The 25449-nt window shown below is 43.6% G+C and overlaps 2 protein-coding genes across 3 annotated transcripts in view; one reads left to right on the forward strand and one right to left on the reverse strand.

Annotated features, from left to right (window-relative positions):
- LOC126541330 (netrin-1-like) overlaps positions 1-10125 on the forward strand; it is a 176784-nt gene extending 166659 nt beyond the window's left edge. The window contains exons 7-8 of the mRNA XM_050188077.3: positions 3587-3706; positions 7207-10125. Of these exons, the coding sequence (XP_050044034.1) occupies positions 3587-3706; positions 7207-7322 (236 nt within the window). The 3' untranslated portion in view covers positions 7323-10125. The remainder of the gene's footprint in view (positions 1-3586; positions 3707-7206) is intronic.
- A 3810-nt stretch (positions 10126-13935) lies between these two features.
- Syx8 (syntaxin 8) lies at positions 13936-25405 on the reverse strand. 2 transcript variants are annotated; one of them, XM_050188090.3, is made up of 9 exons: positions 25303-25405; positions 24932-25031; positions 24439-24527; positions 24248-24361; positions 23233-23357; positions 16124-16216; positions 15899-16000; positions 14227-14302; positions 13936-14153 (listed from the first exon to the last, which is right to left on the reverse strand). In XM_050188090.3, the coding sequence occupies exons 1-8, from the start codon at positions 25335-25337 to the stop codon at positions 14238-14240; spliced, it is 723 nt and encodes a 240-aa protein (XP_050044047.1). In that variant the 5' UTR covers positions 25338-25405; the 3' UTR covers positions 13936-14153; positions 14227-14237. The 2 variants fall into 2 exon arrangements, with proteins under 2 accessions (XP_050044047.1, XP_050044048.1); XM_050188091.3 differs by lacking the exon at positions 25303-25405 and adding an exon at positions 25094-25270.
- Between the last annotated feature and the right edge of the window lie 44 nt (positions 25406-25449).

The raw sequence follows: 25449 nt of genomic DNA on the forward strand, positions 1-25449 counted from the left end.
TTAACGTGCCAAAACCACTTTCTGATTATTAGGCACGCCGTAGTGGAAGACTCCGGAAATTTCGACCACCTGGGGTTCTTTAATGCGCACCTAAATCTAAGCACACGGGTGTTTTCGCATTTCACCCCCATCGAAATGCGGCCGCCGCGACCGGGATTCGATCCTGCGACCTCGTGCTCGGAAGCCCAACACCATAGCCACTGAGCAACCACGGCGAGTGCCAACGTTCCCAAGGAAAATACATTAACATAAGCTGCAGTTGCCGGGCAGCGTGAGAAGCAGTCCATGAGTTTTATTTCTGTCTTTAATTTCCCGTTACCCTAATGCAGGGTAGGAAACCAGAATATCTTACCTCGTCCAGTTAACCTCCCTGCCATCCTCATCACCCCCTCTTTTTTCTCTCTCTGTCTCTCCACACACACACACGTGTGTATATATACATATATATAAATTAGAAAAAGTACCACAGAAAGTGTACAGGAAGACGGCGCTGGCTGCAGCTCAATTGGCAAGAACATCGCACGCGTGATGCGAATACGTGTGTTCGTATCCCACCTGCGGACAGTTCTTACTTCATTTCCATTTGTTTATTATTTCTTTAGTGAAATTAAGAAGGGCCGATAATTTCTCCTCCATTGTCCTTGGTGTCATTGTTCGTTGGCTTGAAAACAACGACACCAAGGATTTGGATTTCTCTGCGGGACCATGTTTTACCAATGATCTTGGAGATACAATTGTACTCCTGCATTAGAAGAAAAACACAATCATGTAAAAGCAAATTTTGAATACACTTCCCAAACCATGAGCGTGAACAATATTCTGCCCCCTTGCCATTTTTTCATTAAGTCAGAGACGTTCGAACTCAACGCTGAGCGCGTTTGGCATGAAGTGACCCCGGTGCGAACAAGTGAATCGCCTATGTTCTGCCGACAACAACCCAACTATACATATTGAAAATACAGTATAGTACGCCTTCCCTATTTCTAAGCACAATTGATTTCATACTGCTCTTGTAAATTTTATGCGCTTAGTATTCTTTGGCAACTTCAGGAACTTTCAGGGGACTCTCTGCCTGTCTAACCGTTCTCCCGGAAACTTGGATCGCTGAATAGTCCATGGTGTAATGGGAACAGTATAGAGTAGCTGTGCCGAAGTGACAGGGCTCGAAACCAACCGCCTGAGTAGCCATTGCTCTTAGATGAACCTCTGTCACGCTAACTTGGGTCACTTGGAATGTGCCAGTAGGTATTTGCCACTCTTTAATGAACTTATTTCACGTTAACTTGGGTGACTTGTTCTGTGCCACTGGGTATGTACCGTTCTTCACTGAACATCTTCGACGCCAACTTGGCTCACCCGCCGCGGTGGCGTAATGGCTTTGGCGTTGCGCTGCTAAGCCTGGGGAGCGCAGGATCGAATCTCGGCCGCGGGGACCGCATTTCGTCGGGGAAGAACTTCAACAGCGCCCGTGTACAGCGCATTAGGTGCCCGTCAGAGAAACCGCAGGCGTTCAAAATTAATCCGGGTTTCCCCGCCACTGCGTGCCTCATAATCATATCGTGGTTCTGGGACATAAAAGCCGAGAATTTAGTTGAAACTTAGGTCACTAGGTATGCGCCACTGGGCAGGTGTCACTGGGTATGTGTCACTGGGTATGTGCCGCTCTTCAATGACAAATAACATAAAAATTTTATCCGGTGCTGGAAGGAATTGAACCTGCACTATATGTACTGTGACAGTCTTGTCTGATTATATATTCACATATGCGCTCCGCAGGGGCTTCGCGGTGGCGCCACTAGATGCTGCGGCGTGTTCAGAAGCGCGAGAGAGGAACCCTTTGTCTAACACGTGTCTGCAGCGGCAATGCCGTGTATCACTACATTGCTTCAATGCTAATCGCACGCATTTAGACATCATCGTGAAATGAGTTCTGCCGAAATTTTTTGAAACGCAAGGTCTTTTTAGCTGACTTCACACTGGTTTGGAGTATCTGGTATCTTGTAACCACTTCCAGAAAAAAACGGCCCTTTCGCATCTCCAGAGCATCGTAGCGAGTCGCAAGAAGTATCAAAATGCAGGTCTCAACGAGACAAGAAGCGATAATTAGTTGTAAAATAGGTAAAATTAACGGTCCAGGCTTAATTAGTATCAATATAGTAAAAGCTTAGCCACATTGCACTATGCCGCTGTAAAGGGTGCACCGTTGCAGATACAGATACGTTGAGGCAAAGCCGCCGTACAACACACCATTTCGAAATGAAGCGCGTTCGCTTGGACTAAGCAGGGCTCGTGAGAGGCAATGGTGTCTGGAAAGTGGCTTCGGCGGTGTTCACAAGAAGTGGCAATTAGTTGCAGAATAGGTAAAGTTATCGGTGCGAGCATTATTAGGGTCACTAAATAAAAAAAAAAATACCCACCTTGCAATATCTCCGGGACCGGCCCACTTCGGCTCGGCCCGCTCGGTCAAAAAAGATAGGGTCAAGACTAAGCGTCGACGCTAAAGAAGACAAGGTCGACGTAATTGCTTGTGAAATACGATACAAATAAGATGCAAAATTAGTACGTAAATCATGAACGTGAGAAAGACAGAAAGAGAGATGAAATAAATTTAATCATCGAATCATTTTCAACCATCATTACGTTAATCATGTCTTCCTTAACGCCGACATTTGGCTTACCTTCTTTTTCTATTTTAACAATTGAGTCGAATTACAGTGCACGTGCCCTTTTATACAAAAACCTTGGCCCATATTTTATAAAGTGCCACTTCACTTCCCATTTTTTTATACCACGACGCGACGAGTGGCCGATCCCAGCGATAACGCGTCAGCGTGCGAGTCATGCGCGTGCCAATGATGAAGGTGGAAAATAATGGGAAGAAAATGAAATTTTAGAAAATGCGCCTTCTGTGGTATTTTTGCTTCTTTCAGACTTTATTCAGTACATTTTTGTCGACCCATCTCAGACGATTCGTGCACTATTAACATATTACGATAGTGCGAAGTGGCGGCAATCGATGACCACTCGATCATTTGACGTCTTCTCCGATCCTTCTGGCCTGTCGACGACACTCGCAATCCCATAAAAGAACGAAAGATGTAGCGAAAAGCAAGGCTGCTGATTTCAAAGTCTCGCAGGGCAGCATCAACTTCTCAACGCACCATCCTACACGTATTCGAAAGAGGACGCCTCAACTTTACGAGAAGCACAAATCTACACATTACTGGCCCCACACTATACATGTATAAGCATTATACATATAGTAAAAGAAACTCAGGCTCCCACACTTTTAAACACCGCGGAACCTATCAACGGAATAAACATGTACACCTAGTGGGAGTGCTCCGCCACCTCCACCTCCAGAAGCACAATATTTTCGAAAATGCCACCCAGTAAGTGTCCCGGCAGCTGGGAGGAGTGCACCACTCCTCCATGAAAGCTAGGAAAAACTATGGCGGCCGCTTCTGGTGCAGCACATCAAGAATGTGCTGGGCCAAAATGTCCGAGCCAACCAAGAGGCCCAGAATGGTGTCTTAATGGTTCCTACGGGACTAACAAACGTTATTTCTCTCGATCTCCTTTGCAGGTAACGAAGAGATACATGACGGCCAGCCGGGCCTGACGGCGGACAAGAACAGCATCGTCATTGACTGGAAGGATGAGTGGGGAAGGAGGCTGCGAAAGTTTCAAAGGCGGCAAAGGAAAGGCAGGTGCAAGAATTGAACGTAGCTGGGCTGAACGAGAACCGCGCACCCCGCCAACCGACCAGATATTTTTTTTTTTTTTTTTGCAAAGGCCCAGGCGGAATGCGAAGACGCGCGCGCGCCATGTCGTCTTGGGGCTTTCATCTGCACTGATCTGTCTTGACGATGCATCGTCCAGACCAAAGACGTGTTCAGCGTGACAGCCTCAATGCAACGCTGATATCCTTGGGCTATCGGCATATATACATGAAAATTCGTACTCGTATTCATTCGGTCAGTTTCACACGCTTACGTGGGCTGCAGGAGTGTTGCTCCAGCAATGCAAATGCGTATACCGAATGTTCACCCCTGAATTTGTACACAACGAATCAACATTAATATTCATTCTTACTGGGTCTTGTACGTCCGCGTGCCCGCAGCTGAATTATCCTGGACACTGTAAACCTTATCACGAACGTTGTAGCCTTTCTGCTCGCTAGGGTTGAGGATTGGGCGAGTTGGTATTTCATTCTAAAACTGGTACAGCGCAACATGAAAAGGAAGAAACAAGCCGAGCCGGCCAGATGAAACAACAGAGCGCCGTGTTCTTTCACGCGCTCTGTTCTTTCATGTGGCCGGCTCGGCTTGTTTCTTCCTTTTTATGTTGCGCTGTACCAGTTTTAGAACTTTCTACTCGATAATTTTTCTATTTGATATTAAAGGCAGTGGTATGTTCTTTCTTTTTTCTTTAACGCCACAAACTGATAAAAGAAAAAGGAGTCACAGGGGCGTGAATCATGACGGGAGGTCACCCATTCAAGAGAAGCAAACATAAATGATGATTCGAATTATGTCACAGCATCGATTCTCAATACAACACCTGTGTCAGATGTCGACAAAGTCTCTGATCGAAGCTGTAATATCTCAATGAAGAGACAAAAGGGGACAACCAAAAGGACCCAGAGGAGTATTACGCGATGCCAGTAATTGTAATGTATATATACTAATACTGCGGCTCAGTCCCGGACACGACTTTCGTTTTCTTTTATTCAAATGCTGCTGGGAGTTCCAAACAGCCAAGTTTCGGAGTTCATGCCTTACCACTTAAGATATGCCACAAGAACGTTCTGCAGTACTGCCTTCAGATTTCGATCACGTGACCGACAGTGCGCGCAGACCGATTGTTTTCTAGGAACGAACCCGGCCACAGGGAAATTTCCCCAAGCACGTCGCGAGTTATTGAGATTACGTCAAATGTTCTTGTGCAGCGATCATTGTCATATATTATTGCCTTCCGTGCGCCAGCCAAAGGCACGAAATTGTAGAAAGTTGCATAAAAAAGCTGGAAGTGCACCGCGCAAACCGGGAAGGAGCGGAAGTAATTTCTTGTAATTGAATTAAATTGCCGCAACATTTTCTTTTCTTTTTGTCTGTGTACAATAAATAGGCTGTACATGCCTATTACGAAAGAGCCAGCACGTATACGTAGCGTTCGAGAGAGCGTTTCTCAAAGCCAGCTACTCCACAACAACAGTCCTTATGAGGAGAAGCCTGCTTTTGTAACACTCTTTCGTTTTAGATACGACAGCCAGATAGCGGAAGTACTATCGACTTGAGTCTAACTGAGAACATTACCATGGGACAGAAAGCAGCGTTGTAGACAAATATATCACCATGTTCGAACCTAGGTCCTCCTAATTCCGCTGTACTACTGGGATTCAAGCGACTGCAACCTGCTGGTCACGTAGCCAGGACTAAAAGAATTTAATCTCTCACAATGCAGCCTGAAACGTGCATACCATGCACTGAACTATTATGATGGTTGCAGTATCCAGGGGTGAAGTAGTGGCATGACAAACGAGGCAAGTGCGAAAGGGTAGGCACAAGTATGAACGCGAATCTCAGGAACATCTCAAGTAACCTGAAGGTTGTAAAAGGTGTTCCAGAGGCAGCTTGGGATGGGAGTGTGACCAAGGGGCAATGGTGAGCAAATGTTGCTGAAGAACAGACGAAATTTCAAAATAGGGTCGGCTATTACTTCATTCTGTAGCATGACAGCGTGGAAAAGGTGTGGATTTTAATCCGCTACCATAAAAAGAAAAAATAAGGAAGGAAGTACTGGCCTTGATTACAATGCATACGCTAGATGCGCGTTTTGTAGCACACTGATCATTAGGAGTGAACAACTGAAGACTTTTGTAAGCATCAGAGGGTTTAAGGCATTTTAACCAGCACCAGAGTTACGGAGCTCGCGCAAGCCATATTATGATTACAGCCAAATGTTGCACTGAGGCTATCATACTGGCCAAAGAGATAATAGGCATGCACTGGTAAAAATGTGATATGTCTCTGGTTTTGTTTTACTAACTATTTCTTTCTCTGGTGTCACTATCTGGATGCGCTTGCAGGCAGTTGTTTCTACCTTGGCCTGTAACAGCAGAATTCACTGGTGGTTGGTCGGACTGTGAAGAAAAACAAAAAAAGCAACAACAAAAATGAGTACATTGGATGGTGATATGCTTGTATGGCCTTCCTACTTCTTGCAGCTGCTTTCTTTTTCTCGTCATGCAGCCGAACATGCCCACTTTGCACCTGCATTCCACTTGTTGTTTGTGAAGAATGCCACATATATACTCCGGCAGTGCATAACCTGACTAGTCATGTGAGTTGTATGTGCTCTTTCTACGGACCTCCATTCCATTCTTCCCAGTGAAGACAAGTGAAACAATGGAAACGAGTAACATCCTTTGTTGTTCTTACAAACTATTGCTGTGCCAGACATGGCTGTTGTCACCTTGCAATTATTTGTGAAAGTATACATATACTATATATAGGTCGTTTGTCATATGTGTTGGCATATATATGTGTACTTACTGGCTGGCTTCTATGAGCTTTTGTGAGCCTGGAGACATCGAAGGTTCAAGGTTATACAGCGAAAGCATTTGTTTGTGCACTACTCAAAACTACACGCACAGCTACACGAATACCCTTTTGCTCTTACACTCATGGTGTCCAATTTGGGACGGTATAAAATGGGCTAAATTGTGCAGAAAAAGCAAAAATTCCACATATCACTTGTCAGCGAGATCCTCCCACTCCAAAGAAAGAGAAAAATGAGCACCAAGCTTGTTTTCAACACAAAGCTTGTCATCATTGGTCATTTGCTGCACTGTTTTATTTATTTATTTGATCATTAGGAAAGCATACCACGCGAACATATTGCATGTTTTTTATGGCTACAGCCCTGTTCTAATGACTGTGTGATGCATGTGTCTCGTTATGATGTGGAGCATGTGTATGATGTATTAACTCTGTAATCAGTGCTTGTGATATGCTAACACATCTCCCTTAGTGTGTGTGTTAATACATAATCGCCTTGTACTTAGTGTTGTATAGTGTAATGAAGTCCAACTTTTTTTTTAGTTTACTCGTAAATGCACTTAAGTTCTATTTAAATACATGATACCCCATTTCAGCATGGAAAAGCTACTGTTCTAAGCAATACCTTCTCTTTTGTTTTCAGAATGGTCTGAAGAAGGCTATGAGGAGCCCTCACACTTTACACAATGTCTAATGAGCATTTACCACAATGAAACCGTGTCCTTTGATGTAGCAGACGATGACATTTTGCCATCCTGATAGTAAGCTCTAGCCATGTTCAAACACATCTTGAGATCCCATCAGTGAAAAAGAAGTTGATGTCAAAGTACTCAAGACTACTTAGTCAAGGTATTTTTCTGTTTGTTCATCTTTACAAGAAAAGAAAAAATGTTTGTGCTGCTACTCATGAATGCCAAGCAATGCAAACTGATGCCTGAGAACTGTCATATCATAAAGTGAAAGAAATGTGTTTATGCATTGAACACGCTCTCATGGATCTTCTTTGATGCTTGCACGAGTGTGGCCACTGGTAGTCATTGTATTGAAACTAATAAGTGCAAACATACCCTATCTACTACACATGAACTCTTTGTCTGTTAGCTGATCAGAAACATTGCTAGCATTATTAGGAAAAAAGTACAAGGTAATTAGGCATGTTTTAGGCAAGGACAATAAAAGGGCATGCAAAAAATAGTCTTCAGTCACAGTGTTAAGTGCTGTACATGTCTGTACAATAATGAAAAACCTGTGTGCAGTAAAAAAAATTTTTCATGTAATGATTACAGGTATGGTACAATTTATGGCATGAATTCAACCTCCGTTTTGCTCTTTGTCTAGAATAGTAAAACTTATCCGAAAGCACATACATCACTGGACCACCGATATCACCAATAGGAGGTTTGACTAGGCTCTTGCTGCTTTTTTTCCTCCAACAACATACTGCTACCTCATGGAGAAAGTTGTAAAATATCAAAAATGAAAAAAAAAAGCATGCAATGTTGTTCTTTCTTCCTCTTTCTTGCTCCAACACACCTGCTCTTAACTCTACTCATATAAAAGATTTTAAAAAAAGGAAGGGAAGGAGAGGTGAAAAGGGACAGAAAAAGGAGTAAATCGTGCAGTTTTTGTTTTGTCAGGACAGTAACATCACACGGTATACTACATGCATGCATGGATTTGACAGTCACTCCAAATACATCACAAACTGCAAGCCACACTCAAGTGGCTTGACGAGTGGGAATGGGAATAAATATGCCACCAAATTTTACAACCCTGACAGTGCACAATCTCAAAGCTGTCTCGTGCCAAATCATGCACTGCATGTGTGGGCCCGTGCAAATCTCATTGCACTGTCACTTTTGTGATTGTGTTGTTAGTATTAGCCACAACTTTGGTGAGTCAATTTAGATAATCATACATGAGCCAAGGTTGTCCAACTTGAACTGTGAACCTAACAGTGATGTTGTGAATGCTGCAGATATAATTTGCTGGTGCTTCTCCTATCACTACTACCATGCTGCCCGGCAGAACCTTGGTCATACTGAAATCTATTCACGCAGTAACAACAGCAAAACCTTGGCAAGAGGAAGTTAAATTTGTTGATCAAAATCTCAACATGTCAAGGGGCATGACAATGTGCTGTCATTGACTGACTTGTGCTGAAGGCTGCAATAACAGATGTCAATCACGCCAATTTTTTTTTTGTCTACACTCACACTATCTAAGACATTCAGGCCACACACACACACACACACACACACACACAAAGAAATTGTGAGGAATTGAGGCGCAATGTGGGCCAACTGTAATGATTCATAGTAAGGTTCGTTACAGCGCAACACAAGACAAGGACAGAAGGCATAAAACCTTGTCTTGCGTTGCGCTATAACGAACCTTACTATGAATCCCAACCAACTGGTCCAACTTGCCGTCTTGATCAACTGTAACGAATTATATCGAAGGTGTCAGGCAACCAAAAAATTGTGGACATGTTCTAATGTTCCAAAGCAGCCAACACAAGTGCTATTAGGGATGCTGCAATGGTGAGCTCCAAATTTATTTTGATCACATGACGTTCCTTAATGGGCACCCTAAGTATGTGAGCAATCTCACATTTTGTTCACATTAGAATGTACGTGCACCAGCTGTGAATCAAATCTGCAGCCTCATGTTCAGCAGTAGAAAAAGAACACTGTCACTGAACCACAGTGGCGAGTACCAAGCAGAGATCAGTTTCATAGTAACTTCCTTTTGACAATGGATAGGTGGCAATGTAACCACCAATACTGATTGGCATTTTCTTATTTTTACCATAAGCATTTCCTCTCAAACAGGAAAAAAATAGAAAGGGGTAAGAAAATTAGCACTACACTGAAGTGCAGCCACAATAATTTGGTTTTAGAAAATTGCACAAGCAAGCAAACTAGTGTTGATGCGGCGACTGCAGGTCACTAACGATAAAATGGAAAACACCTCTGTACAGTAGTTACTAATATGGAAGAGAACATTTGTGCTAAACATCACCAGCTGTACTTTGTTTTTCTTGCTCTGAAATAAAGAATGTACAACAATGTAGACCCTTCAACAGGACAGTTATTTAGATCTCGTCACATTGTCGCAGTAGTTACTACTTGAATACTAATGAGGTGTTATCATTCCCATTGGATCTACTCTGCACTTTAAAAAAAAGGACCATGTGTACTAAACTAATACGGAACTTCCTTTGTGGCATCACTTGTAGCTTAGGTGCATCTTCGGGGCAAATGATATGGGATGACTTTGCTTAAAAAGCTACATAAATTGAATGCTTGCTTACTGTACTAGATAGCAAAAAGCATGCCTCATTTCTTGTCTGAGCACTGGATTCCTTTATTCTATACAAGATGTCAAATGTAAAGATGTGTCAGAGCGTTCATTGTGCCAAACTGCAGATATGAAAATCTTTGCTTAAAATAAAAAACACATGACTTGCCATGTTTCTTTTCTTGTATTCATTTATTTGTGTTTCAAGTGCCACAGTAAAAAGAAAGAAGGAGTGAAGAATATAAACTTATGAAACAAATGCTGGCGTTCACGTTTTATTTTACCAGAGTTGCACAGATGAACTATATATTCATCCATCTTACTTGGCAATAAGGTCAGAGACTTGTACTACGTGTTTGTCAGCGCTACTCAGGTACAAAGGTACAGGGCGGTGACCTCCCCATGTTGAATTTTCAGCCAATATATTTGAATGCTAAAATGAGACAACCAGCTGCAAGCTTCCAGCCCAGGTGCTACATTTCTGCCCTTTACATGAAGTGACTTGTACAGAACAAAGCACAAGAAAACAAAGGCACCTTAAATAACCAGCAAAGTCAACGACTTATTAAAATAGTTTCTAGCACAAATCTACAAGTTGGAAAAACTTTCATGCAGGAGAATACTGCCATTCTGCTGAAAAGAAAATTGTGAACATCCAACGCACATCTTGGGGAAAACATGGGGAGGGCGGGAGATGGAAATTCAAGACGATGAGCAAAACAAGAACAAGGTGAAAGCAGGAGCCAACGTTTCGACAAGTGGATTTGTCTTCTTCCTTTATTCTATACAGGATGTCAAATGTAAAGATGTTTAATAGCATTGGAGAAGGCAAGTCCACTTATCGAAACGTTGGCTCCTGTTTTCACCTTGTTCTCGTTTTGCTCAATGCACATCTTGGAATTTATGTGAAGTTCGTCAGCTGTTAAATCAATTCACAGATCAAGCATGTCCACTATTTATACATGCAGCACTGTGCTTTCCAGAGTTATTGCTGGTGCTTGCATAGGTTTGAAATGTACAACTGGGACCACGAGGGCAATAATGATTAGGCAAGACTTTTTCACTGTAAAATTAGTGAAACAATACATAAATTTTGGATAGAGCAGAGGCATCTCTCACCGAGCAATAATTGGTTATCAGTGATAATTCAGTGAAAAACGCTCACCAGCAAAAAGCAAAACGATGTACATATGACGATATGAGCTAGCCAGGAGGCTTATGGGTGGCAGTGCAAAAACAAATTTTTTATAGACTGCAATCCAGCAGACTCCCTTTAAGGTGAACTCGAAGGGACCATGAAAATTTGTTCGCCTTATCAGAAGAATAATTGGCAACATGACCAGGTGCATCCAAATATCTTATTTTAAAACAATAAATGAAGTAGGCATAAAACGTAAGCAAAATGACATAAATAGCATTTATTTACCTGAATAAAAAACTGTTTTAAAGTGGTACTCTTGCTTGGTTTCATCCAGTCTGTGATGGATGTTTGGCACTTCTGTACAAATCAGCGAGCCACCACAAATGATGTCATCTCACCTAATAACCTTAAAAATCCTTCTGTGCCTTCATGCTTCTGGAAAAAGTTGACTAGGGAGGGCATCTGCTGCCTCACAGGTCATCGGTGCAGTCTCCGAGCTAGCGAAAATAAGAAGGCACACGCCAAGTGCACGGCAAACCAACGCAACCTAAAGGAAAGTCTAGGCGATGTTGAGCGAAGTAAGGAAGGAGAAATGAGGTGAATTGTCGTGGAGGAGGAAGCTAGGCAGAGGCTCGCTGGGTGGACCTCCTCTGGCGGTTGCTACAGGTTTCATTTGCGATACGGACGTATCAGGTTCGTCTCATGATATCATCCTCGTGCGCCGTACGCTGTGTGTGCAAGTGAAAGCGTGTGACGGTGAGCCAACAATGGCGGCTCAATCTCGTGTGTGCAAAGGAGGAAAGGGGGGAGGAGCGTGCCGTCTTCCATTGTACGCATGACATAGGAGAGAGGGGGGTGTTGTACTTCAGCTGCACGTGGTCACACGGGCTTTATATCATGAACGCAATCTGCTTTGGGGGCATAGTCAAGGTGTGCTGATGGCTCGTAGCCTTACGTGCACTGTGTTCTCGCTGTTCAGTTTGCGTTGAAGTGACAGACAGCACGAAGATCCCTTCGCTTTCTGCTGCTGCCGCGATTCCTCACGCCAGCGTTTTGACAGCGAGTGTCCGCGGTCGTTCAGCATGATGTGTTCATGTTTGCCTGTGCACACTGACACCATGCTAAGTACACGAGTGTTTTCGCATTTCGCCTCCATCGAAATGCGGCCGACGTGGCCTGGATTCGATCCTGCGACCTCGTGCTGAGCAGCCCAACACCATAGCCACTGAGCAACCACGGCGGGTCAACAACACAAGAATCAGTCTGTTACACTGTTACAATGGATGGCAACAGTATTCTGCTCCTGCAATGCAAATTGCCTTTGTGTGATTGTTTCTTACCATGCTGAGTACTAATACACAATCTTGCCCACAACAAAGAAAAACAGAAAATACCAGGGGAACCTGCCAATGGGCCTAGCTTGCCAAAGACACTCGCGCTGCAAAACACCTAACAGTGTCATCTTGGAAACTTGTGTAGTGAACCAACACAAGTAAGTTAGTAAGCCTAACTGAACATAAACACAATATAGGATACTACATTCACTGAACTTTACACTGCAGTTTTAAGGAAGCTTTAGCTTGGGGGGGGCTTCTGTCTAAAGAGATAGCAAAGGAAAAGTTAAAATATAGTCACTGTAGGATCCCAATTTTTGATTTAGACTCAACCTTGCAGACTCAACAAATATTGTTGAAAATTGCAAAATTTAGAAAAGTGAAACTATTAAGTTTACAGCACTGTAGCTCAGCGGCAAAAAGCAATATCAAAATTCTGTAAACTGCATTTAATGATACATCGGAAGCAGCCAGTAGTTATGTATTATACACCCCTCTTCAATATATTAGTGTTACGAGATCAGAACTGCTGCAAAACCCTCGTAGACATTCTAACAAATCCATGTAAGCTGTAAATTAATAATACCAAATCTGTCCACCTTAAATGCTCTAACAGATGTAGTTTACAAAACTGCAATACCTATTCTTGGTGCATAGTTAATTTGTAACCGTTGTGCTTCTATTTATTTCTAACTTAAATTTATTTCAATCTTTGTAAAATATTTAGACCAGTAAGTTACACTTTCTACAGTCACTAGAATTTAACTTTTTCTCTCAAATGCAACAAACTTCGCTAAAATTGATCCAGGGGTTGTTTTATAAAAGCGTTTCAGCATTTTACATGTATTTGAATAGGTGGCATTGGAGTTACGCCAGAGCTATAGCTTCCTCTTCATATCCGGTGCTTAATTATACAGCTGATTCCTGGACATCTTTAAACATAGAAGCCATAAAAATATGCTAACTTCATTTGCAGATCCATAGCATAAATGAAAAAAAATGTTAATTGCAGTCCGGACATGTCTGTCCTTTGCTCTAGTGCACCACACAGCATACACGAGCTGAAGAGGTCTTTTTTAGAGCGAAGCTGTTAAGGGCTACTTTCCCTGCGGCAGAGGTGACGCAGGCATTAAGCCCTCCCCATACGTGGGCCGATCTCAAAGATAGTGCAACGCCGGGCCGAGCCGCGGTGAAAGTGAAACAGTTGTTAAGCATTCCCCATACATGTGCCAATCCCGAAGATAGTCCAATGCCGGGCTAACCCACGGCGGAGGTGAAGCCGCCACTGGACATTCTCTCCATACGTGGGCCGATCCCAAAGATAGTGTAATGCCGGGCCGACCCGCGGTGGAGGTACAGTCTGCTATTAATGGGCCCACATACACAGCTTTGCTGGTCATCCTTCTTCACAGAGTGGAAGGGCACTGAGTTGCCTTCTTTTTGAAAGTTTCGCAGCTGTGTTCTGTAAATATCTATGAGCACCTGTACACACTTGCCATGAAGACTCTAAAGGCGCTTCAATACCTACCAATATCAACACAACAACTTCAATAGGCATCACAAAAGAAAGTGAGCGAATAACAAAGAAAATGCATTCTGTAAAAAAATAATTTATTACTCCATTGCGTACAGTGACAAAGGCAAACTAACTTACAGGCCTTTGAATAGGCACAAGGTGTGGTTATTATATCTTGGGTTACTATATAAAGTATAAAAAGAAACGCTGCCCGTATATATAGGCGTCTTATGTACATTACAATCGGCTGTGCAGGATTTCCATACTGATTAGTATCCTCAGGTCCATGAAACACCCTGAAAATTAGAAAAATAGCTGTAATGTTACAACACAACTCTAAGGCAGGCAAGAGAATGAAGGGCGCCTTACCAAACACGTGCTCAGAATTTAACAGCAGCAATGACAATGATGGCTACCATTAGAAGGACAATAACAACCCAGTACCCTGAAAGAATGAAGTATAACATATAGAGCACAACACTGAACAGAAACTGAATAGCGTGAGAAATAAAAAAGAAAAAGAATAATAGAAAAATAACTTTACAAGTACAACATCAACAGAAATTCTCATCTGCAGCCTGAATGATATCCATGCGAGGGAGAAATTCACCTCCAATGGCAATATCATGCCTTCATCAATAAGCGTGGCCCCACAAGCTCCCCATAAAGACTAGGGAGTGTTTGCTGTGGAGTTACAAACACCCCCCAAGGATAAAGGAGAGATGAGTGCTCAGCTTTCACATGTTCATCTGCTTGGCAGTGGTACGTGACCATACTGCAATAGAAGGAAGCTCACTAGAATCAACATCATGGAAGATCCCTCCGTTTATACCAAAAAGGAGACCCCACTTCCCATCTTTAAACGTAGACATAAGAGGATGGTACTGTATTTGCATGTAAATAATGCCACCACAAATGTAATGTGAAAGGGTACTTTCATCCTCTCAGAAAAAGAAAATACATAATATGAATATAGCGCAAAGTGATGTCTGCAAGGAAATGGGAAATGATGCATAAAGGCAGATGCCCGCAGGGCTTTAATCATCGCTACGGCGAACTACTACTGTAAAATAAAGTGAGACGAGAGTCTGTCACTGTTAACGAGAACAGTGCCAATCTGCGTGACACCCACCAAGGTTATTGGACAAACAGCACTTCAGAAAGGCCCGTGACACAGTCGAACATGGCACAGCGTTTCATGAATTGCGTGGTGATGCAATGCACGACCTTGAAGACCGCTCGCTTGAGGCACCCACACAACAGTGCTTACTGTCTTGCTCAGGGTTGCGATTAATAGGCCATAACCATGTTGATGCAATGCTACGAGCATTCCAAATCAGTATTAAGACAGCGTGAAATGCACAGTGGCAATTTCCAGCTCACTGCTCTTGCGCACAGTGGCAGCGGGCACTAAATATGCATTATATTCATGTCACGAACCCAAATATAAGACAAGACCCATTCGGAAGTCAGAAATTTAGAAAAATAACTCATTTTATATTCATGAAAACAGGGCAAGTTGAACTGCATCCTTCTGGGATCCAAAGACAGGGGACTTAATCACGCTTTTTAAGGCAGTTTTTATCGTTGGCTCATATGTTACAAACATGAAAAAACAATTTTTTGTATATATACCACGATTAGATGTCAACAGCAGCACTTCCATGTACATAGACAAATCAGCTATAGATTGAACACAATAAGATTTGAGAACATATACTGCGACAGAAGGGCCCGAATACTACCTCATACTTTGAAATGCATGATTTCACATTAGTGTGCCAGCACCAGCATTCGTGTGAAATTTTCAAAAAGTTGAAATTTGGCCATCATTTTCTTTTCTAACAGTGAACATCTTACTGTAAAATTAATAAAATAAAATTTTGCCAGAACACTATCAGTTGAAACAGTTTTAGTGTTTCTATTTAATGTCTCTATAAGGACTAAATAAAGGGCTTTGAAGCCGAGCATACCAAAAGATGAAAAGTATCACAGTACTAATGTTAAAAATTACACATTAAAGGGTGCCAAGGACACTTACAACAGGTTCCAGACTTTCTATCCACTACAGCCACATTTTTTGTTTCTCTTAACAGACGATCCCTCATGCGGTCAGTGTGTTCAGATATGTCATCAATGATCTCTGAAAAAGTAAGACATCATAATGATAAGTTTGATCATTAAGCTAGGTTTCTGCAAAAGTACACCACTTGGAGATTGCTGAACGTAGTAATGAATTTCCTGAGCATCTCTGTCCAGCCTTTACCATTGTGGAGGTTGAGCTCTTCATTGAAGCCAATAGCCATTTCTTTTTGGCGACCCAAAACATGTGAAAGGCCTTCGAGGCCTCTGTCTTGTTCTGAAATATTGAGGAAAAAATTTTTCAGTATTACGAGTTTACTGGTTACAAAAACAGCACATACAAACTAAAGCCTCCACAAATCAGTTACATGACCATGTCATGTCAAGCATGTCACATGGCTTCCTTCAAAGGTAAGGAAACATTCAATTTGCATTGCACATCCTACTATTTAGTGGTGACAGGATCAGTGCAGTTTTGTTAAACATGAAATTTTAATTACACTAGCCTACTGCATTATTCTTGTAAAACTACTCCCAGCACATTACAAAAAAATAATTAGCACAGAAAGACTGAAACTGAAGGCCAAGCATCTTAATATTTATTACAACTGAACTGCGACAGCAAAGACCTCAACATGTGATGTGCAAGACTTCCAAGCTTTTTTTTCTGCAGTAAAATCCTGCAGATATTTTCAGGTGAGGTTTCATTTCCATTGATCACATTTAATGTGATCAATAAAATAACTTCAACTCGAATGTCATGCAGTCTGCTACTATATTGAATAATTAGATGTCCTTGACCAGTGTTTGCCACAATCAGTGATTTTGCAATAAACCGGGTCATACTTTTGTGGCAGCACACGCCCTTTCTGATGCCATTCCTTTTCGCGCTTCGTCGGTGGTCAGAACAATGCTCTGCCCACCTTATCAACAGGATCAGACAGCCCCAAATGGTGGATAAGATTGGCACAGAGTCCAGCAGAAGGCATCGCTACAAAATCACGGCCCTGCCTCAGCAAAATAAAGGTGGTGTCTCACCAATGCGCATCTTGCCTTCTGGAGCAAGGAGAAGTTAGCTACTCTCCCCACAACACAGGCTCTCTCCCATTAGTGTTGTTGTCCCAGAAGAGACACTCATGTGCTGATTTCTTCTGTATCACAGCTAAGGGCCCCTGTGAGGCATACAGTCACGATTCCTCTTTTCTTTCTTTTTCTCTCTCTTCATTTATTTGCTACATGGAACATTTCCTGTGCTCATTTTGCACACAATCTACATGTCACGGGAAATCCTGTGTCCACATTGCTGACTGTTTGTGGACCATGTGACACGGAGGTGAGAGCAGCTGCACTTCTGCTGGTGGAGAGAGCGGATCCTCCAAGAAGGCCACACTGGCTATCACTGAAATTTTCAGCTATTTTACAGCTCAGCTCTTAGGCACCTGTTCCTGCAGTGAACATCGACACTGTCCCTCATAACTAAGTGAATGGGCACAGCGAAAGATGAAAGCAGGCGTCGAGCACAGCGGGGGATGAACAGCGCGAGGAGGAAAGCAGAGGAGGAGGTACAACGGAATCGTAAGGCAGAAATCGTAGGAGGAGGGTATGGCAAAAGGGTGAGGGGAAAAGCGTAGCACGGGGATGGTGGCTACGAGATGGGGCCAGAGTAGCGCGCGTCACCTGGGAGATCTGTCAGTAGCAGCTGCTGTAAATCATGCCCACGTATTACCCATGCGCTGACTCTCGCGATCTCCAGATTAGCAAGGCAGTAGCGCCACGCTTCAATCCATTTGCAACATGCCGCACGAGACAGATTGTCCGCACCAGTCAATATATCGCAAAATGAAGACTTGTATAGAGCTACGTTCAAATTTTGCATTAGGGAGCTTTGTAATCGTCGGTGAATTTTTTGCAGAGCACATCAGCACAAACCTTTGCAGACACAATCGTCACCATCCCATCTATGCACCGATCTTGTCTATTTGCGATGCCAGGAGTGGGACAGCCCAGACTATTTTCAGACAATTTTTGGGGTAGGCCAAATTTAATTTCTGAAGCAGTTTGGAGCAGATAAATTCCGATTTTGTAGCAGCCTGCAGCACATAAATTTCATTACTGGTGCACAGGTATTATTGGAGCATGAACAGTCAGGAGACTTATTTAATTACAGTACAGTTTTATAGATACATGCACAGTTTATTACATGAAAATATAAGTAAAATATTGCTAATTCAACCCTCTTTAATTTAGAAAAATCAGATCATTTGGACTAACCCTCTTGTTTCGGCAAGCATATTCATTAGTTAATGGTTTCAAACCCTTGTTAATTCGGACTTAGTTTACTGCGCACTTTGGTTTGGATGACCCCTGGAGTGCACTGTGTCACATATGTGTGCATAGCATCCGAAATTGGGCAATGAATGTGGGCCACGCAATGGGCAATCTTGGAGGCAAAGATGTGCGATGCAAGATAGCAACAAATGAAATGAACCGGTGGAGTCCCCATCAATATAGTCATCAGTGGCAGCCACACAGGGCTGAGGCCTGCATACATCACAGAGGAAGTTTCCTTCCTCCATGGCAGACATGGAGGACTGTGCAGGTCTGTGTGGTCATCATCTGTGGTCACACCTATACAAGACAGTACCACGGATTCATCTGCAGCAGTTGCTGTGAGCACTTACTTCATTTTGATTCAGTGTGAGCCATGTGATATCACAACCGCTGTCGAAGCCATTGAGGAAAAAAGAAGTTCTACTGTGGCCTGTGTGCTGACATGAATTCTTCCAGTAGTCGCAATGGACAATTAGTTGCCAGTAAGTTCCACGGCAACAAAATTATTTGGAGATTCTTGCGGTAGTGAAAAGCCCATCTACTCAGATGAAGACCCGTGTTCCTGCCAGTCAAGGTTAAACTATGTCTGCAAGCCAAGTTAACCCACAGCCTTCAACTGTCCAGTGCAAAACCATTCTGCTGCACCATGGCCTTCAATTGCAGCATGGTGCATCTAACTTTTGCACCTGCCTGTGAGGTGGCACAGCTCCGAAGTGCATGGGAGAGGTACACGGCACCATGCAGATGCCACTTGCAGAGGCGATGTGTGTCGACACAGCAGGCGCTTCCAGTGCGCATGGAAATGCCCACCATAACCTCTTCAACAATGCTTTAACACTGCCAGAATAATGTCCAGTGCACTGAAATTTGTTGCATGCACCATACTACAGCGGTGTGCTTTTCAGCTCCCATTGGACCTGCTTGATTATCTGTGATGTCAGCCAAGAGCAAGCTATGTAGTTTGCGGCACAGCAATGTGAAGGTGTTTTGGAACTCTGTTGAAAAGATGAGAAACTCACGCTGAACCAAAAAAGTGGCCACACTCACCAGGCCACTGGGTGATTCATCCAAGCAGGCGACATGGCCTGCACCTGAGTGCTTGATTCAAAAGTGCATTCAAAACTACTACAGCGCACTAGACTAGTGCATACTTATGCATTCTCTCCAACTCACCCATCTCTCTGGCTTACTAGAATAATGCATGCAATGCAGGTCTACACTGGCACAGTCAAAACTTTCCCGAGTGGAGCTGCCTAGGAAGGCAACGCACAACACCCGATTTCAAAGGCAACGATTTTGCACAACCTCCGAGGTCAATGACACAACGCCTTGCTCCGCACTGCGCCGGTGATCTTAGAAAGTCATTTCCCAATGTTACAAAGATGCTTGCCAGAGTCAAAGCTGTCCTGGTGCAGCATTGCAAAATTTCAGCCATATTTTCACTGTGCGGACATCTTTGAGTAAACAAATAAATATGTTGATGGTTATATTGTTACTACAGAATCCTACATGTGCTAAAACAGTTGTCCCACTTTCATTCGCTGCTGCTGGTACTGTGCACCACTTTTCTTCATTATTTCATCTAATGCAACTTTCAGAAAGTATGAATTCACACACACAAAAAAAATCCTAAGCAGCTCCACAAGGGCTGCTTGCTGCTGTGTGAACCATAAGATGAGGAAAACTCTTAAGGGGAACACTGTTTTTTCTTAGGCATGCAGGCAACCGCATGAATTGAAAACCACCATCCTTATTAAACTTTTAAATATACCGTCGAACCCACTTATAACAATATTCAAATGCCACAAAAATTCCATTGTTATCCCTGATAATTGTTAAAACTCGTTTGCATTAAAAAATCAAAATAGGGGAATGGCAGAGCTGATCTTAACTATAATGGCGGGGAGGCCAGTGCCCCTCCCCACCACCTTCCTCCATCCGGCTGCTGATTGTGCTCACTTGTTTAACTGCTTCCTGGGCACTCTGATCACGTGTAACAAGCTGCAGCTGTCGGCGTTAACCCTTTGATGGTCAATGACGTAAATATACGGCGCCGCGAACAAGTCCGAAAATGGTCGATGCCGTATATTTATGGCACCGTATGTACGTTTAAAATGTGCACCAATTTCCTAACTTTTTCTTTTCTGTCATGTGCTGCCACTGTGTGGGGATACAGAAAATTTCTTTTGCGCGCCTCCCTCTCTCGGTTTTCGTTGCATGGTTTGTTTTAGTGCTAGTTTGCTCCCGCGCAACTATATACTACCACTCGCGCATTGGCGCGCGCGCGTGCAGGCGGCCGTTTGGATTTGTTTCGCGGGCGGTTTCGGCTGTTGCGCTTGCAAAAGTGATGGCTATTTCGTTACTCATCGCTCAAAGGGCGACCACTTGTTTCTCACTCGTTTAGTGCTCACAGGGGTGCGCATAGGAAGGACGCCGCCGTGCATGCGTTTCCGTTTCTTTTCTTTATTTTAGGACTCGCAAAAACTAATTGCCCTAGCTGGTTGGCGATAAGATGAAGATTAGCGGCAGTTTGTCACACGTGTTGCTTTTTTTGATGGGCACACAACCAAACAGTTTCCTTGAGTGCGCGCACCTACGCAGTTCGATTACGCTATGGACGTACGTATTAGTGTAAGAGCAGGAACATTTGAGACTTGCGAAATATTCTTGTGTGCAGATTTTCAAAGCCTTGAACTATGTGCATAAAAATGCATAAAATTTTTAATTCTGATAAGTTTATTTCCTTTTTTATTGTTGTTTTTGATGAATGAATAGTGCATATATACCAATGCAAAACATTTTTTTCTCACTTTATGATCACCCTAGAAAAATTATGGTAAATTTTTTTCGAAATAAGTCCCTAAGAAGAATTGAAATCTGCAATAAAAAAGTCGACCCTGGGCGGTCGCATATGGTGAAAAAAATTGGCCCTCAAAGGGTTAAAGAATGGCACTACCATAACTGCAAAGAGGGGTCACGGGTGGCAAGCGATATGCGAGCACTGCCGAGGCAGTGCTTTAGTGGGCCCAAAAGGGGCATTTCAAAAAATGCGAGGAGGTTGCCGCGGCAGCCTGTCAGCTTGAGAAATCCAGAAGAAACGCTGAGGCGAGATGGCCATAGGCGTCTCACCACGTACGTCGCACTGCATTGCACGAGAAAACCCTATGTCTGTCAGCCTTGCCGACATCCTTCTCCAAGGTATCCAGGTGCTCCACGTAGTGCAGCGGAAGGTTCCTCACGAAAATGAAGCCCCGGAGGGACTGAATCACCTGCCGGGCCTCCTGTGAGGACAACGTTGAGGCAGCCTGCCCTACTGCATCATCGCTGCCATCGCTATTCGATGCAAGCACGTTCGCGGTGATCAGCTATTCGGTTAGAAGCACTTAAGTTTCCAAATCTATAGCCGTGCACTTTCCTTCACCGGCAACGTCATGCATTGCCGATTATCAGTGGGTGGGTCAATGATCTTCCATTTCGGCGGTGAGACAAAAGGAGGCTGTGAAACAACGTGGCCAGGAACTATTTTGACGCAACCAACAAAGACGAACACAGGCAATTACACTGTTTGCAGAACTGCACTGAATGAGGAGCCAGCGAGCAAGATGCGAGCAGTGCAGTTGGCGCGATCCATTCGTGTTTCGGAGGGTGGCGCGGCATAGAGATATGGGCACAGCCATTCGTGTTAGGAAGGGTGGAAGGTCAACGGGAGAGAGGTGTGCGGAGAAGGCTGGAAAATGAGAGCTCAGCAGCCATTCGAGCTGCGGGCCCATCGTGCAGCAGCTAAAATTTCTCGTTTTCTTATTTTCTTTTCAAGGATTTCATATTTCACTACCTTTCGGCTCGGACGTCGAGCAGCCAGACTTCATCGTTATAACCAACAATGCACCATCAGGGCATTGTAGTAAGCGGGTTATTTCACCATGCAAAACATACAAAAGTTGACGGTGCAGCAGCTTCTCATTGTTACAACTGATATATTGTTAAAACCGGTATCGTTGTAAGTGGGTTCGACTGAATATATGTACACTCGCCCACAAAATATTGCGGGGCGCGCGAGCGCGTGGCGAAATGACCCTCCTCCCCTGCTAGCAGAGAACCCCTGGTGTCGAGACCGACGCCTGCACGCATGCGCGTCCCTTCGAGACTGCAAGCGTGCATGTTTCCGCACTTCCTCCTTGCGCGCCGGCGATATCCGAATGCAGCCACAAGGTGCCCCTCTTGCGTTTGGCGCTGTGGCGGATTCGACGGGCAAAACTTCATTTAATACAGCGGAAATAAAGAGTTCATTTTCGTCTTGCCTGTCTCCTTCTATAGAGCGCCTTTTCTGCCACGCTCTTCTGCGGGAGAAGGCCCCATTCGTAAAATGAAACAACGAATATTGGCCACGAGAAAGCGCAGCCCAGAAAAAAATTACTTGTAGCGTTCGCCACCGGGCCCTATGCATCAGCGCTCGTGACTCGACAAAAAGCGGTTGCAGCGGTGCGCGCAAGCTCATGCTTCTAAACATACTTCACATAGTTGTGCCCGTCGAAGCCGCCACAGCGCATATCGCAGCAGGTGCACCTCGTGGCTACATTCAGATATCGCAGGCGTGCAAGGAGGAAGCGCGGAAAGATACACGCTTGCAATCTTGGAGGGACGCGCATGCGTGCAGGCATCGGTCTCGACGCCAGGGGTTCCCGGCTAGAAGGGGAGGAGGGTCGTTTCGCCACGCGCTCGAGCACCCCGCAATATTTTGTGGGTGAGTGTACAAGTCAGCACAAGCCTGCTAATTATTTACATCGCAGTCTTTTTGAAAGATACTGCAAGTAAATTATTTATTTGTTAACTGGTAAGATTGAAGCCGCATAGACTATAGAGAAAAAAAAGGTGGTGACACTTTCTGAATATAAGTTCAAGTATCAAGATGCTGTTAACCATTAACATGTCCTTGGTTTCAGAAGAAAAGCTCTCAACAAGTACCTCTGAGTATCCTCTGCTGCTGTTCCCTGATTTCACCAACATTAAGATTTTGCGTGGCTTCAGTTTCTTCTCCATTCCAACCACCTTCACTCACGCTGGACAGTTCAGTGCCCAGAAGCTCTTGCCTGGAAGTGCAAGATAAAGAAGGCTGTGACATAAGTTACATTCCATGAGTACTGCTTGCTTTTGAAACATGCTTGAGAACACTAAAGAAACATTTATTCAGCTCGGTCTTGCAACATGCAGTAATTTACACTTCATATTATGTGCATTTTTAACATCAGGGAGTTTTAAAAGCAAATCCTTAAGCACCTTTGTTGGGGATTTCCCTAAAACCCAACTTCCTTTGTACACCTTTCGCATTCTATATTACTCTCTGTATTTTCTTGTACACCTGAACAATAACGTCCCCAAACTTTGGGTTCCCTGCTTATAAAACTCCCTATCATGACATTCTTATCCAGAAATCCAGTTTTAGCACTGCTGCTAGACAGCATGTACAGCATTACGAAACTTTATGCACCAGAAGTTCCTAGTGTAGCTTTATGCACATATATGACAATGACTGCAGTACTATCAGTTATTTGCTGACGTCACAGATATCAGAAGACAACACTGCAATCAAAATAATAGCTGCCAGGGAAGAAGCTGATGATAGCAGTTGATATGCATATTGATTATGTAAAAAGTACTTCATGCTTACCTCTACACCTGAGTAAGGAACCAGCAGTCGTTTCTATTTATTTAGGACAGAACAAACAAACAGCTGTGATAGCGCAAAATACGTTATAGAAAGCCTCGCAAGAAATGGTGAGCTAAGGTGTAGCCACAACAACTGAGAATGAACAAACAGGCAGCTCATGACCACAGGCACCTTATGAATGATATCACAACCTAGTATGCAGAAAAACCACATCTACGAGAACTAGTATGTGCCCAACAACTGACGTATACATGATCGGCAAAATAATGTGAAAGCCAGACTGAAGGTGTTACTGCAAGTGCATAATACAACCTTCCAGGTTGGCCAGCTGTAGGTGCTTTGCTCGTCAGTAAGGCATCAAGTTCGCGCCCCTTGTTTAATAATGTATTGGCCATGTACTGGCGCCGCTCCACCTCTCCAGTAGTGCTGGAAGTTCATGTCAAGGTAAAAATGACATCACGCAATCCACATTTGTCGTTATTTCACTGCATATTAAAGGATACATTAACAGTGAACTTTTGGACAGGTCTTCTTGGAGCTTCGATGCATCCATCATGTATTGCCGGATCATTTGGCGCACCTTGCCAGTGGTCTAAAATGAAATGTGTGAAATGAGTGAGAAGGCGGCAACAGATGATGGATTGACGGTAAAGCATAGAAATACGGGAGTAGCCCCAGCCTCAACTTACAGCTTTGAATATGGGTTTGTCTTCGTTAAATGAAACTAGAAAAGCGAAACTACGCATCTTCGTTGAAGTTTCAACACAAGACCAAAAATTAGGCCATATATACGGCAGAAACAATTCTTGCGAATCTCTGAACATCTGACCATGTTTGACAAGAGTGTTTAGCGTCTGCTAAACCACAGCATTGACTAAATGCCCGTTTCTCGGTTGATTTCTCAAAAACATGCGTCAGAAAGCACGCGACGAGGACAAAATAAAACTGATGATGTCATTTAAAGCAAAATTAGGAAGAACACAACTTCGCACTAACTTGAACATAAGCAGCGGTCTGTCGCCCGTACTGGTTCCGCTGCATGATGAGGCCCATAATTTCTCTTCTTTTTGTCTCGCAGGCATCATAAGCCGTTAGCCTGAAAGAAAAGGCACCTGCTTTAACAGAAGTATATGATCTGCCTAACTAGAAACACCGTACAAACGCCTTCGTGTTCATGTGACTGGGTTGACAAGATATGACGGGCACGAAGCACCGACACTAGACTTGGAGATGACAGTAAACTGCAGCTTCAATACAGTATTCGAAAAAACTCGCTTAAAAGAACGCCGAAATGCTACGAATTCAAATTTTCAGGCCACACGCAGCGTAAGCAACGGCAACCTGAGGAGCAGAAAGCAAATACCAACCACGGATCGGCCCCACTGAGCGCCATTTTGAACATAGCGTAGACAAATGAAATGAATCGGCTGACTTTTCACTGCTTCACACTTTCTTCTACTACTATTTATCTGTCTAGGCAGAGATGGTGATATGCCATGGTTTGCATCAATTGT

The sequence above is a fragment of the Dermacentor andersoni genome, chromosome 2 (assembly GCF_023375885.2).
Source record: "Dermacentor andersoni chromosome 2, qqDerAnde1_hic_scaffold, whole genome shotgun sequence".
Classification (NCBI taxonomy): domain Eukaryota; kingdom Metazoa; phylum Arthropoda; class Arachnida; order Ixodida; family Ixodidae; genus Dermacentor; species Dermacentor andersoni.

Bases quoted from the DNA above. Each gene is read 5' to 3' on its own strand.
- Syx8 (XM_050188090.3), bottom strand. From the start codon at position 25,337: ATGTTCAAAATGGCGCTCAGTGGGGCCGATCCGTG. The intron at 24,528-24,931 runs GTTAGTGCGAAG...ATTTCATTTTAG, and splicing joins AGACCGCTGCTTATGTTCAA to ACCACTGGCAAGGTGCGCCA. The intron at 24,362-24,438 runs GTATCCTTTAAT...ATGAACTTCCAG, and splicing joins TCCAAAAGTTCACTGTTAAT to CACTACTGGAGAGGTGGAGC.